Source organism: Eubalaena glacialis, chromosome 15 (assembly GCF_028564815.1).
Source record: "Eubalaena glacialis isolate mEubGla1 chromosome 15, mEubGla1.1.hap2.+ XY, whole genome shotgun sequence".
In the NCBI taxonomy this organism is placed as follows: Eukaryota; Metazoa; Chordata; class Mammalia; order Artiodactyla; family Balaenidae; genus Eubalaena; species Eubalaena glacialis.
In genome coordinates this window covers 20,401,937-20,416,284 of record NC_083730.1, presented here as the reverse complement: position 1 = coordinate 20,416,284, position 14,348 = coordinate 20,401,937, and the positions used below count along the sequence as shown (strand labels likewise).

At 38.7% G+C, this 14,348-nt stretch overlaps 1 protein-coding gene across 3 annotated transcripts in view; it reads right to left on the bottom strand.

The window, feature by feature from the left end:
• Positions 1-1,063: 1,063 nt before the first annotated feature.
• Positions 1,064-14,348, bottom strand: part of CCDC68 (coiled-coil domain containing 68) — a 49,471-nt gene continuing 36,186 nt past the window's right edge. For all 3 annotated transcript variants that reach the window (XM_061169832.1, XM_061169830.1, XM_061169831.1), the window contains 4 exons: positions 14,073-14,178; positions 12,670-12,753; positions 4,253-4,329; positions 1,064-1,800 (listed from right to left, as the gene is read on the bottom strand). In XM_061169832.1, coding sequence (XP_061025815.1) covers positions 1,743-1,800; positions 4,253-4,329; positions 12,670-12,753; positions 14,073-14,178 — 325 coding nt within the window. In that variant the 3' untranslated portion in view covers positions 1,064-1,742. The remainder of the gene's footprint in view (positions 1,801-4,252; positions 4,330-12,669; positions 12,754-14,072; positions 14,179-14,348) is intronic.

Here is a 14,348-nt window from a genome sequence, read left to right as displayed (position 1 = left end):
ACACACATAGTTATGCAACATTGCAAGGATTACAGTACTTTGCTGAATTTAGAAAGATATTACCTCATCTCATTTGTAAATACCTTTAAATATTTCATAGATCATACAGATGTTTCACATTCCACCTTGAAAGGCATGAAGCATCTTTCCTGAGAAAATGTTTAGAGTTATACACCAAAGAGAATGATCAAAAAGCCTACAGGTAATTCACCTTTTAGAATGACAAAGGTCTCCCATTATGCCTTTAGCTGAAGTGTGTTCTGCTTTCCTGAGTGTCAGTATGTTTGTATTTCTACAAGTTAGAGTTTTCTTTTACTTACAGCAATCACAAATTCCCCCTGTAACGAACGCATGTATCAAAATTTAAGTCACTTTCATAAAATCACTAGACATATAATTCCAAGTTCATGAATTCAGATTCTTCCTGGCTGCAGACAGCAGCCACTGTTCCTTTGAACCCATAATGAATACCTTTTTATGGAGGTATGAGCTAACAGCACTGTGTTCTATTCTTTCCCCTAAACATTTTACTTAGATAATATTAACAAAGATCGAAAAGAAAATCAGTCACAAAGGCAGAATCACGAAGTGTATTTCTTTGTGCTGATGTGTGGGTTGCCTCTAGCAACCAAAGTTCAATCCCAGCTGAAGCAGCCAGAATTCTCGACTTTGGAGGGTTGTATGGTTTGGGGAATTAGCTAAAAAGAATCTACTCCTTTTTCTGCCCTTAATTCAGTAGAGAATAACTCTCCCACTAACTATGGCTTAGGAGATGAATTTATAATATGGTAAGATATTTCTTATTATCCAAAAGTCAACTTTAAAATATATCATTTATTCACACACATACACACACACAGATATCGCAGGTTCAGTACCAGAGCACCAATTTAAAGAGAATATCACAACAAAGCGAGTCACATGAAATTTCTGGTTTCCCAGTGAATCTAAAAGTCATGTTTACACTATATTGTAGCCTGTTAAGTGTGCAATAGCATTATATCTAAAAAACATATATACATACCTTAATTTAAAAACACTTTATTGCCAAAAAATGCTAACCATCATCTGACAATGCAAGGTTGCCAGAAACCTTCAATTTGTAAAAAAAATACCACAGAGTCTGTGAAGCACAGTAAAAGGAAGCATGCCTGTATATTTTTCCTTACATTTATGTACAGTCAGCCCTCTGTACCTGCAGGTTCCACACTGATGATTGGTTGAATCCATGGATGTGGAAACCATGGATACAGAGGGCCAACTGCACTCTGCCATTTTATATATGGGACTGAGCATCCGAATGGGTTTTGGTACCCGAGGGGGCTCTTGGAACCAATCTCCTGTGGATACCTAGGGATGATTGTACATAAAAACCACTATCAAAAGGTCAAAGTTGACAACCTTAACCAGTCCCTTCAGCAAAAATCTGCCAAAAAAAAAAAATCCAGTGTTTTTTTTTTAAGTTTAAAGCAAAATTCATCTTCCATCATGGGAAAGCATCCGGTTTCTTCATCCATTAGTAAGTTTTGAAGACAGAGTTCCTTTCTTTGAATATATATTTGTTTGATTTTCTGAAATATCATCTTCCTGCAAAGTTATTGATGTATACATTAAATATAATACAATAAATTCCATTAAATACTGGCATTGAGCAGTTTTAATATGTAAATTTAGACTGTGTTTCAAGGAGTAAATAAGACGCAGGTAGCGATCTTTCTCATTCAGATCTTCAGCCAGGCGGCTCATTTCCGTAGCCTAACCAACATCAAATATGGGGTCATGCCTTCAGTCTTCAATTCACTGTGGAAAAGACCACACAATTATCAAAATCGAGCACATAAAACTTTACTGATATAACTGCTGTACCACTCCATTACCATCTCCACTACTGCTGTACTACCAAGTCTGAACTAATTGCTTTAACCAAATTGATGATGGTTAATTGATTGATTCTAATTCCCCATGAGGCACAGTAGAAGCATGTTATGGATGCATTAACCTTATGTAAATGCATCTGGTTGTACGAGGACAGGAGTGAGGAAGAGCGAGAGTGTGTCTGCCCTTCTACTCAGTGAAGACATGCACCAGAGTGAATTGGAGATGGGACACACAAATCGACTGTTCCGTCAGGACGTTTTAGTTCTGTGGGTTTCTCATAGCCTAAACTTCTCTCCTCACTGTGTGAGTCTAGTTTAAAATATATGTATACACACACACACACAAATATACACACGCACACATCAATATGTGTGTGCACACATATGCACACATATATGTATATATGTGTGTTTTATTGTTGCTGTTTTGCTGTTTTCTAACAATCTGATCCTTAATATCCAGCAAACCATTTCTTTGGTGTTCAACTTAAGAAACATCTATACGTTCTAATGCTCGGGGAAAAAAAACTTTGTGTTTTTTTTTTGTACTGACTGAGAGAATTCTATTTTATGAGTGATTTAAGAGATTTGCCAAGATTAATTTTTAAATATATGTGATGCTTGTTTTTCTTTGCATTAATGGCTACTTTTACACTCTAATTCCTCCCGAGAGTTATAATTCCATTCTACGTTGGTGAATCTAGACTTACTGAACCATACTACCACTTACATTCTCAAACGGCCAATTGGTCAGATTTCATTTTGCAAACATGAGACCTACCATTATAGATATATCATTACTATTGGAATTTCTACCAAAATCATAAAACAAAGGGCATATTCATTCCAGTTTCCCTATTTCAATTAGGAAAATTTCCCATTTGACCTTGCCTCAGTCATAGGGAGGAAAAAAGTCTTTAAAACTACCTTTATTAATGAACTGCAGCTAAAGAACTGGCCGTAGAAGTCACTCTCTCAAACTCATCCCCTCTGTACCAGCCTGAGTCTCATCACGCAATACTGGGGTCAGTACAATATGGAGACCACGTGTTGCTCCCTCCTCTGCTCTACTCTGGCTCCATTCCCTCCAGGGTCAAAACAGCTGAGGGTGGCCATGATACCTCACTACCCCAAGAGGATGTATCTGGTGAGGGAGCTAAAATCGACCATCCTCCCTTTCCTTGGAAAGTCATGCTTCCCTTTCTATTCTAAACTCTTCATCTCTTCCTGCTCTGAAGTGTCTGCGTCTCTTACTGCTTCTGAAATGTGGGCATTTCACTTCCTCTTTTAATACTTCTCGGGCTTAATTTTTCTTTATTAGATGTTGCAGAGCTATTGGCCAAAAAGTTCATGACTTAGCATCTGGGGGCCCAAAGATTTTAGAAAACTTGATGCATAATGCTTCATCTCTAGTCTCTAATTACATACATCATTAGCAAAGTGAAGCATGGTTGCAGGGTGTCTTGAAGAGGGAGAAAGATCTACTTGAATCCCTAGACTGGGGCTAATCATAGGGGACCTGATTCTCCACATCAGGCACTGTGCAGAAGAGAGTTTCAGAAAATGGGTTTCGGCCCTAGAGAGACTAGGCTGGAAATTCAAAAGTTGCTAGAACAGGAAGTTTTTAATCACTTTCTAAATGATTCATGTAATTACAGACTATGTTTTCTTTTAAGTGATAATTTCATGGAATTTTATGGAAATGAGACTTGAGCCCAGAAGTCTTTTTTTTTTTTTTTTTTTTTTTTTTTTTTTTTACAAACCTGCCACTTCTGATTCTGTCAACATTAGAAAGTGATGTGATGGTTTCAACTATTATTTCCATTGCTTTAGGGGTCATTATCATTGCTTCATTCGTTCGTTATTAGGTAGTTGTTGAAGACACTTGTCCTTAACAATGCAGGAAATAAAGCGAAAACAAGGAACTCTTCCTGCCCTTTTGACATTTACAATCGACTTGAGAGACAGACATGGAAACTTAAATAAACACACATGATTTATGATTAAAATGCCCATCGGTGACACAGAAAATATGAGCAATGGAGGAACAAGGATGGTGGAGGAGATCATCTGTACTGTTTGGATTAAGTATTGAAGCCAAGACTGGGCTTGTTTTATGCCAAAGAAGAGGAAAAAAGATATCTAAATTTGTTCATTCATTTACTCATAAAGTAAGTATTCATATATCAGGCTTCAAGGATTCAGTGGTTAACAAGATTAATAGAGTTCCCAGTCTCAAAGAACTGGGAGACAGACCGTAAACGCATGATTACGTAAGTAGTAATTGATTGGATAATTTCTCAGATGGTATAAACGTCAACCGTGTTCAACAGGAGTCGTGAAGGCAGATGGCGGTGGGGGAAGAGAAGCCTTACCTTGTAGAGACAGCCTTGGATACCTTCGGCCTAGGAGTTTCAGACCAAAGTGCCACCTTGGTCTTTAGTTCTTTGTTCTGAAATAGAAAAAAAAAAATGTGCAGAGATCACATGTGTGTTAGCACATTTACTAGCCATGTGCTTAGTGTTTCTGGACGACCCACCATCTACATCCCTCCTTAGCAGTAAGTCTGTTGTTCCAGTCACTGTATTAGAACACAGAACGTAGCCAGTTGCGAGTCCCCAAATATTACTTCTGAAAATACAAACACTCCTTGAAAAATGCATAATTTACCAAGGGATTCAAATTTAGTATTCTGACTTAGCCTCTGAAATTCAACAGCTGAACTCTCTGTTTCAATTTACAGTTTCTTTTATACGGACAGATGCAAAAAACTTCATGAAAGAACTCTATTAAAGAACCTTTTGAAAGACACGCACGATATTTATTGCACATTTGTCTTTCTTGTGCAATCTCTTGATTAGAAACTCCATGAAAATAGGCACCATCTGTTCTTTTGGTTCACGGCATCCTTAGCCTCAATTTTCTCATCGAAGCCTCAGTTTCTTCATCTCTAGTAGTAGTGGTCCTGACTACCATATATAAGGTGGAAGAAACAGATGTCATATGACCATAATATTTTAAATCTGGAAGCACCTTGGAATTCTGGGAGATAATGCAATGGCTAATGACAGGAAGGGAAAGCGTTTAAGTTTTCAGGTACAAATCCTAGCACAACCACTTGCTAGCTGTGTGACCTCAGTTAGTTTACTTATCCTCTCTGTGCCTAATTTCCTCATCTGTATTAACAGATATGATCATAGACCCTTCTTCACAGGTTCTGAAATGAAATAAAAGTACGTAAACTACTCAGCTCGGTGTCTGGCACAGATTTTAAGACTGAAAGGCAGTTGGTTATGACTTTCTAGTCCAAGGACCATTATTATATCTAAAAACTGAGGTCCAAAGAGTTTAAGTGCCCAACATCTTGTTCAGGGCAGAACTCAAGACTCAAAGTCAGGTCCTCCCATAAATGGGAAGGAAATCCAAAAAAGAGGGGATATATGTACAAGTATAGCTGACTCACTTTGCTGTACAGTAGAAACTAACACAACATTGTAAAGCAACTATATTCCAATAAAAATTAATAAAAAGAAACCCCCCCCCCAAAGTCAGGGCCTCCCAGTCCAGAGACAATACTTTCTCTACAATGCAGCCAAGCCAAACAATTTCTTTTTACAGATCTGGAAAGTGAGACTTTCCAGCGAAGACTCATGCCCAAGGTTGACTTGCCAGTTGGCTGCATGGGCAGGCCAGAAGTCTTTCAAGGATACATCTGTACAGAAAGTTCTGGGCCTGAAAGGTAACCGTGGGAGGAAGGCAGAAGGGGAGCCATGGCTCTCAAAGAACAGCAACACACCAGCTCCCTTCCCTGGTAGGAAACGAAGGACTTAAAAAGTCATATGATTGAAGTTTAAAAGTTATTTTGTAAGACTCCGTCTGCTGGTTTGGAGTAAGCCAGCACCAGAATGCATGGTTTTGGGAAATAGACACCAGAATTTTGATGGAAGAAAAAGAGTTAATAATTCTGAGTACCTAGCGAATGTCCAGACTTTTGCCTGGTGTTTTCCAGACATTCTTTTCTTCGATAGAAACTCATCTCTGAGGAGTAACTTTCATTGTTATGTATGTGAAAGAAATAAGGCTGGCAAAACTCAAATTGACGAGGAAGCTTGCCTCCAATGACCCACAGGTAGTATATGCACCATGGGTCTGCAAATGTGCAGGCTTTATGCAGGCCTGCCTGACTCCAAAGCTCATGCTCTTTTCCCTGCAAGATGTTATTTTTCTGTGACCAGAGGAATTCGCCCAGCCTCCTTATATTACAAATAAGCAATCGGTGGACCCCAGGAGATAAAGAGAGTCAGTGATTTCTGAAAGGATTCCAGGTATGATACATAGGAAAGAGAAGACAGCGAACTGTCAGGGAATTAATCAACAGTGAATCTACCCCAAACATCCAGCCCCCAGCAATACACCCGGTTACTCAGTCCCTGCCATGTCTGCAGCACCGTACCAGGAGCAGGGGGAATGTGAGACAGCACAAGAAAGGATAGTGTCTTCCCTTTTAGCACACAGGATGCATCGTATGGTGGAGGTGATAAACATGTGACCATTAAAAAATTACAAATAAATTAATTAAATGTGATTCAAGAGATGCCATAAGGCAGCCAGTAATTCAAAGGTATAAACAGAAATCAGTGTGACTAGAATAATTTTCCTACACAAGGACGTTTAACCTGGACCTTGAAGACAAGGCAAAATGGGTTAGGTGGAAAAAAGGGAGAGAAAAAAGATGAAGGCACAGTTCTTAAAGTGTAATCCTGGAATGAACAATCTGAACATCCCCTGGGAACTTATTAGAACTACAAATCCTCAGTTCCCAACCAAGCCATTGGACCAGAAACCCGGGGTGGCCGGGTGATGTGTTTTAAGATGTTCGTCAGATGATTCTGATGTCTGCTCACATCGGAGAGCCACTGGACCAGAGTAGTTTTAAATGTTGGTTGTATAGTGGAATTACCTGGGAGATTTACAATCTAGCGATGCCTGGGTCCTACCCCCAAAGTTTCCATTTAGTTTGGTTGTAGTCTAGGTTCAGGAGTTTTCAAAACTCCACAGGTGATACTAATGTACAGTTAAGATGAAGAACTACTGAACTAAGGAAAGCAGAGACAAGATGTGAATTTTGTACCTTCTTATCCCTCGGCATCTACACGGAATAATAACTAAGAGATGGAGCAAAAATCTTCACCCATGAATCATTTCACTGCGATATTTCAAGAGTTATGCACTTAAGTCTCACTCAGGAAATGTACTGCAGATTTGACAAATTGATGCTATAGATGTTCCTTGTATAATGGAGATATATCGAATATACACTCCAAACAAGTGCAGGCATATATCAGGGCCAAGTACGTGGCTAAGAAAAACTCCTCTCTGTACAATACTTTACAAGTTATGAAGCACAACTTGAAACACAATATCATGATGACTACAAGCATTGGAATAAAAGTATTTTTGTGGCTGGACAAGTATGTAGAAGCTATTTGGAGTTTTTCCAAAATAAACTCCTACTTTCTCAAGTTGTTGCCTTCCAAACAATGCAGAAGCATAAGAGTTATCAGCTTAGACTGTCTTTATTGTCATATATTTCAACTTCTGTGATGATTTATTTCATCTACTGGATTTAGGTCTTTATTTTTGATTCATGGGCTTTCATATGCTTTTCTTTAACTAGAACAACCAAATGCATGAGTTTTCATCATTAGTTTACAAAACTTTACAAATCAATGACCAGAGTAAGTCCACCATTATTATGACTCTATCCAAGGATAGTTCACTGACACAGTTTTCCAAAAGAACCTAATTTTTGCATACTTAAACTTCTAGCAACATGCTCTTGGAAGTAAATTAAATTTTAGGGATGATGGTGATTACATAAAGTAGGATACTCTTCAAAGTCTAGAAAGTGGAGTAATTTCTGAAGATGCATTTTCATATGAGCATGTCATTACTGAAGAAGTTAGAAATGTGTGAAATGTGAGATGAATTTCAGAGCTGTAAATTAAGATGATGAAAGATATGCCAAAGTAGAAAGAAAAGTAAATAATTTTGGCAGAGTTAAGCAGAAATTTTCTGGTGATACTTAAAAGAGGTTTAAAATCCTGAAAGATTGAAAAGAAAAAAAAAAAGGACAGAGTTAGATGAGTGAATTTTATCCCCTTGTGGAGGAGGGGGAAGTCCTTGGTAGGATAGAAAAGAATACACAGAAAAAAGTATTCGTTTCCATGAGTCAAAAAACTGGAAAACAGAAAAACATTTAATGTAGTAACTGTGACAATGGCTAAAATACATACAAATGATCCTGCAAATTTAACATTATATCTGTTCATTTCTAAATATATAGAAATATATATCATTTTTAAATACAACTGTGTGTATATTGACACACATGCATAGCTGCACATACACACACTTATTTGATCACTCAGATAAGTAGATATTGGGGGATGAAAAGCATGTGCTTCAAAGTCAGGAAGACTCAAATGCAGCCGAGTGATTTTGAACAAGTGTCTTAACTTCTCTTAATCTCAGTTTAACCCCCGAGGGAATAAATAATAACTTTCTCCCAGAGTAACTTTGAAGATTAAACAAAATAAAGTAAGTAGCATGCCTTAAAAGAGATGAGTTGTTTATTATGGATGAGAAAACTATGCTGTCTGTATGGTTTAGAAAGTTGATGTCTTTAAAAGGGTTGTTCAGCTCTGGTGACCAGTTTTTCATAAACTGAATCGGCTCACACTGTTATTTCAAAATAGGATAGTCCTAAGTTTGTGTGCAAGATAGTACACCCCTGCATACGTCCTCCCAGTTTAAGATCTTCTAGTCTAGGGCTAGACTAGAAACAGGTTCACTCCAGCTCAAGCACTTACTAAATTCAGGTACCTGGTCCAAGATCACAGGCTCAGAGATGCTCTTCCTGACTCCCATCACTTTATAACTGTCACATTGTTCTACTCTTCTCGGAGCAGTTACCTCTCCCTTATTAAGTTGTGTACTTACTTGTTTATGTATTTACTGTATGTATCTTCAATTAAAATAAAGCTAGATGAAGTCAGGACAGTGTGTCCTGTTCATATCATGTACCTACCACTTAGAACATTTCCTGGTACATCATAAACACACAAAACTATTTGCTGAATAAATAAACTAATGTGGCTTGGACGGGCTTTTTAAAGCTGAAAAGGGCATTGTAACATTCCCTGCAGTGAAGGAAATGATTTATCTACTGAAGACAATAAATTCTGAGGTCATAAAAGACATTCATCAATACTGCTATTATCTGAAGACTTTTTTAAATAAAAGAGAATGTTAGAAAATAGTAGTTTGAATCAACTTCATACAGAGAATCTTAGGCAGTACTGAGAGATGCTGTCCCATCAACGTGGGCAGACTGCATCCAACCAAGAAGTTTCCATGAGGGGAACACAATCTATTGCTTCCTCCTATCACACTGAGTGGCTAGTCAGAAATTATTTGCTAAATTTGGGGATATAGAAGCAGTGCAATGGAAGCAATACATTATTCTGGTCTAACTATTACAGCAAAAGGCCAATTGGATAATGTAGTGTATAGGTTAAGTTGCCAGTTTACTTAGGACAATAAAATTAGCTTTGGGGATGATATAAATAGAGACACAACTAAAGAATATAAGATTGAATTAGAAGCAGTAGCACCATTGATGCCCTGACTCTGTGATGAGGGCTAACACTTAATTAGACATGACCAGAGCCTAGGACCATAACGAAAGATCAGAGAAAGACAACAATCTCTCCAATTAAAATGTATTACAGATGTATGATAATTAAAGCAGTAGGGCATTGGAGCCAAATAGGCAGATACACCATTGGAACAGATTTCCAGCATAAAAATTTAGTCTAGGATATATCGGCATTTCAAATTCATGAAGGAAGGCCAGACTGCTCAATAAAGTGAGACAACTAAAAAAGTAGATCCCTACCTTACACCGGACTGCCTTGAATTACAGATCAACTTGGATCTAAATGAGAATTCCGGTTCAAAATAGGAATCTGAGCACATGTGTTTTTCATCTCTACTTTCTTAGATTTCATTAGAACGATACCAAAGGATTTTTAAATATTGAAATCCCTTAATAATCAAGAGGGAAAAAGAGGGCTATTAGCAGATCAGAAATGTCAGAACTGAAAGACTGAAAGTGAGTAAAGAGTTAACTGCAAGAGCAGAGGCAGCTGCAGGTGAGGCTGTGGCAGCTGAGGGAGATGTCTGATCCAGCAGACATGGAAATTCAGAGAACACAGATCAACAATCTTAAAAATGGATAGTCTTCGAGTTACCAATTCAACTTCTAAAAATGTATCTTAAGGGAGGAAGTAATTATACAAATAATCAGTAATGTTTGTAAAAGTCTGTTGAATTCATTGCTGTTTACAAAAGCTCTACTGGAAAACAATCCAACAGCAGGGATTAAGTTAACTAAATTATTTCATAGCAATACAGTGGAAACCTTGGTGGCTCTTTAAAAAGATAATGTAAATTTAATTTGCCTGGTAAGCAAAGACCTCCTTGTTATACTGTTCTATAGAGAAAAAGAGACCTTAGCATGGCCTAAAGGCTTTTTATGATCTAGCCCCTTCCTACATTTCCAATGTCATCCTATGCTATTTACAGCTCTTTCAGATTAGAAGCACCCACATGGCCTCCTGTCTGGCTACCTGACATGCCCTACCACCCAGTTTTCCACAAAGGTCATATTGAAATTCATTTTCTTAGAGAGATTGTTCCCACGCACCAATCTAAACGGTCCATATACATTCTTCCATCCAGGTATTATCGCCCAGAGTATTTTGTCCTTTTCCTGCAGAACCTTTCCAAGATATTATTAGTTACATATTAATTTATTTGTATCTATCTCCCTCACTAGTTAGTAAATTCCAGAGAGCAGGGCTCATGTCTATTTTGTTCAACATTGTTTATCCAAACTTAGTGCCTGCACCATAGTAGCCACTCAATAAGTATTTACAGACTTACGTAACTAGTGACATGAAAAAATTGATGAAACAAATAAAAGTTTAAAAACACAATAAAATGATGCCATATATAGTCTGTATCTCTAATATATACACACAAGTATGTAACAGGCACAAAATTCCCACAGAAATAGAGATATACACAACTGTGCTGAATAATTGCCCTTGGATGGTATGTTTGAGTGGTTTTCTTGTTATATTTGCTCATCCATATTTCCTAATTTGTATGGGATGAATGACCATATGTCAGTTATGTAAAAAAATAAAAAATAGTTATTAAAATATTATAAGAAAAATATTTATAAGAAAAAATATTTTATCAAGTAACATTTGTCAAAAGGCCACTACATAAGAAAAGTTGGGAGGAAATGCCTTTAAAGACATTTCTTAGGAGGAAGGGGCTCTAATGCGACATAAATCACATCACTTGATGTAAACTAACCAGTTTACATCTTACTTAGGTGAGAATCTAAGGAAAACCCAAGATGCGATGAGCTTACCCTCTAAAATAAAGAGAACAGTGGTCCCAGGAAGGTAGAAACGGCAAAACAGGGGGATGGTTACAAAACTTAAGTTGCAAAATATTTACAACCTCTTTATGTTATTATGATTTTTTTCTTCTGTTTGAGGAAAGCAGAAAGAATGTGGTGGTGGAAAGAATGGTGAGGCGTGTGCTGGGGGTCCGATCATGGAGCTCCTCTCTGGTCTGTCCTGGGGAAGAGAACAGCTCCAAAAGAAGAGCAGGTTTCCATGGAAGATAGAGCATCTCTGTACTCCACAGGACAGGACAACGTGACACACAGAGAAGTCACGATGCTGAGGGATGAAGCAGAAAAGGTGACCAGGTCTAGGCAGTCCGTGATGAGCTATTCAACAGAGACAGAAGGGGTGGCACTGAGCACAAAGCAGAGCTGGGCTGGAGACACCTGGGGGTCATCAGGTGCTCCAGTAACCACAGGGCTTCTCTGTACTTCCTGTGAGGTAGGGGTACCACCAGCCTAGGACTGCAGCTGAACGCCTGAAAAGGGCTTCCCCAGTCAAGGCGGGGATGAGTGGGCAGGAGTAAAGCACATCTTACCACAGTGTATTATAAAGTTTTATGATAAGTTTTAAAACACTGAAACATAAGAAAATTTCAATTGGCTTCTTGAAGTAGGTGAGCCCTGAGGCAAAGCTTGGATGCCCTGATGGATATGGATGGAGAAAGAGGAGGAATAGGACGTCTCAGGACGGAGGAAAGAAACAAAGACAGGAGACAGCAAACCCGGCTATCTGGCTAGAGCTGAGTTCACACGAGAGTGGCCTGGACCAAGCTTCTAACTCAAGTCCACATCGAGAGATAGTATCACTGGTCTCTCCAGTAGAGAAAGTATTCTGGAACATTTGAATAAACTTTCAACAATTATTTAATAATATTTAATATTAATAATTTAATAATATAAAATTATGTTTAATACTTAATATTTTAATAATTATTAAGAGTACCTCCCCCACAAAGCTATAATTCTTACACATAGAAGACACACACACACTCACAAAAAGACATTCATACTCACATAGAGACACATGCATGTCCTCACACATACACATAGACACAGTCACACACAATCACACAGACACACACATTCACATACAGACATACTTGGACACAGTGTCACACTGACACGCCATCGCACACAAGCACTCACACACACACAGGACACATTCACACACAGGTTCACAGATATACTGAACACACCCACACTCACATTCGTACTGAAATATAGAACAGATGCCCTCCCTACCTGGGCTTCCAGTATGTTAACTTTTTCTTTCAGATCTTCAATTCTTTTATCTTGTTCTTTTAAATTATTTTTTAAGCCTTCCATCTAAGATTTAAGAAACACAAATGCAAAAATCTTGTCAGGCAACAGAGAATAGTTCCTTAAGTCAGAAATTGTACAGGTTTCTGTGGTCAAGTAATGTTTATCAAATCAACAAAATTAAATCCCAAGCATTAGCGGACTCAGCAGGCTACAGAAAATAACAGGACAAATTGGCACCTGGGGACGAGAGCACACAGACAGTGCAATTAAACACTTTAATCTTTAGAAAACCTGTTTAAACCAAACTCAGCAGGAGTGCATCCTGTGGGAAGCAACACTGGTCCTTGTTCTGTGTCTCAGCCACCTAACATTTTCATCCTGCATAGGCAGAGGCCAGGGGACATGACGCAAGGCCGTGGTCTGGCATGGGGAAGCTCCCTGCGGCAGAGATCTGGTCAACCAGCAGCATATTAAGGTGAGCCCACTTTGCTTTGGAAGAAAAGCATCTGTTAAGAGGCAACGTGGAACTGGGGGATGTGGGGTGATATCCAGGACGGTGCCAGAAGAGAAGAAACACGTGGATTCCAAGGCTAGCTCTGTCATTTAACTACTGTGGGCCTCAGTTTTCTCATCTGTAAAATGAGGACATGGGATGCCCCCTCTGTCCTCCCTGACTCTCAAGTGCTTTGACTCAATTCTCTGGCTGTTTGGTGAGGTCCTACCGAAGCAAGCATGAATGTTACATTTAGGTCAAGAAGGCATTTGAGTTATTTGGAAGGACTCCTTTTAGAAACAAATATTAGGTAGTTTTAAAAAAAAAGAATGGATGAAGGTCTGGTTTTAAGTCCAAAGCAGATTCCCAAACCAGATCAATACAAATCTTGACATAAACTGTATGAGTATGCAATTCACCATCCATCTGGCTGCCATCACGATGACCTCTTCTCTTTCACCTGCCAAGATGTTCCCAGCGAAGAAGGGCCAGGTTACAGGCCTGTGCTAACACACCCTCTACGTAAATTAACCCCTTATGAGGTTATGAAAAGAGATCATTTCTTCTTCAAGAAAGGGCTGAATGTCCTAATCTACAAAATCTGCTAAAGAGCAGTGTGCATTATCTGGCTCAGAACACTTAAAAAAAAACACCAAAACATCTAAAGAGCAAACACAATTTCCCAAATATCTTCGTTGAGAACATCACAGGTGTCGGCATAGAGACAAAAGAGGACACTGAAAACAGAGCCTTGTCACATGGGGATAAAAAGGAAATGTCAACGCGGAGAAGAATCTCAGTGGTCGTAGAGTCCAGGAAAGCCACACGTATTTGGTCTTCTCACTGTAAACATACTAGCTACCAGAGAAACACACTCGATTAATCTGACCTCCTGGATGACACTGCGCAGGTTCTGATGCTGGGAGTGAATCACAAACTGCAGATGAGAGATCTGCTCCTGGAGGAGGGAAATCTCCTTTTGAAGATCCTGGCAACTGGAAATGCAAAGGAAAAAAGAGAGAAAGATTTGCTAAAGCATTATACAGCTATTTTTACAGCTGTGCTACCAGGATCTCCTCACACATGACTCTACTACTGGGCAACATGTGGGTAAGATGCCCAGGGTCCCTTATGCCAAACAAGACACACTGAAGATAAACAGTCA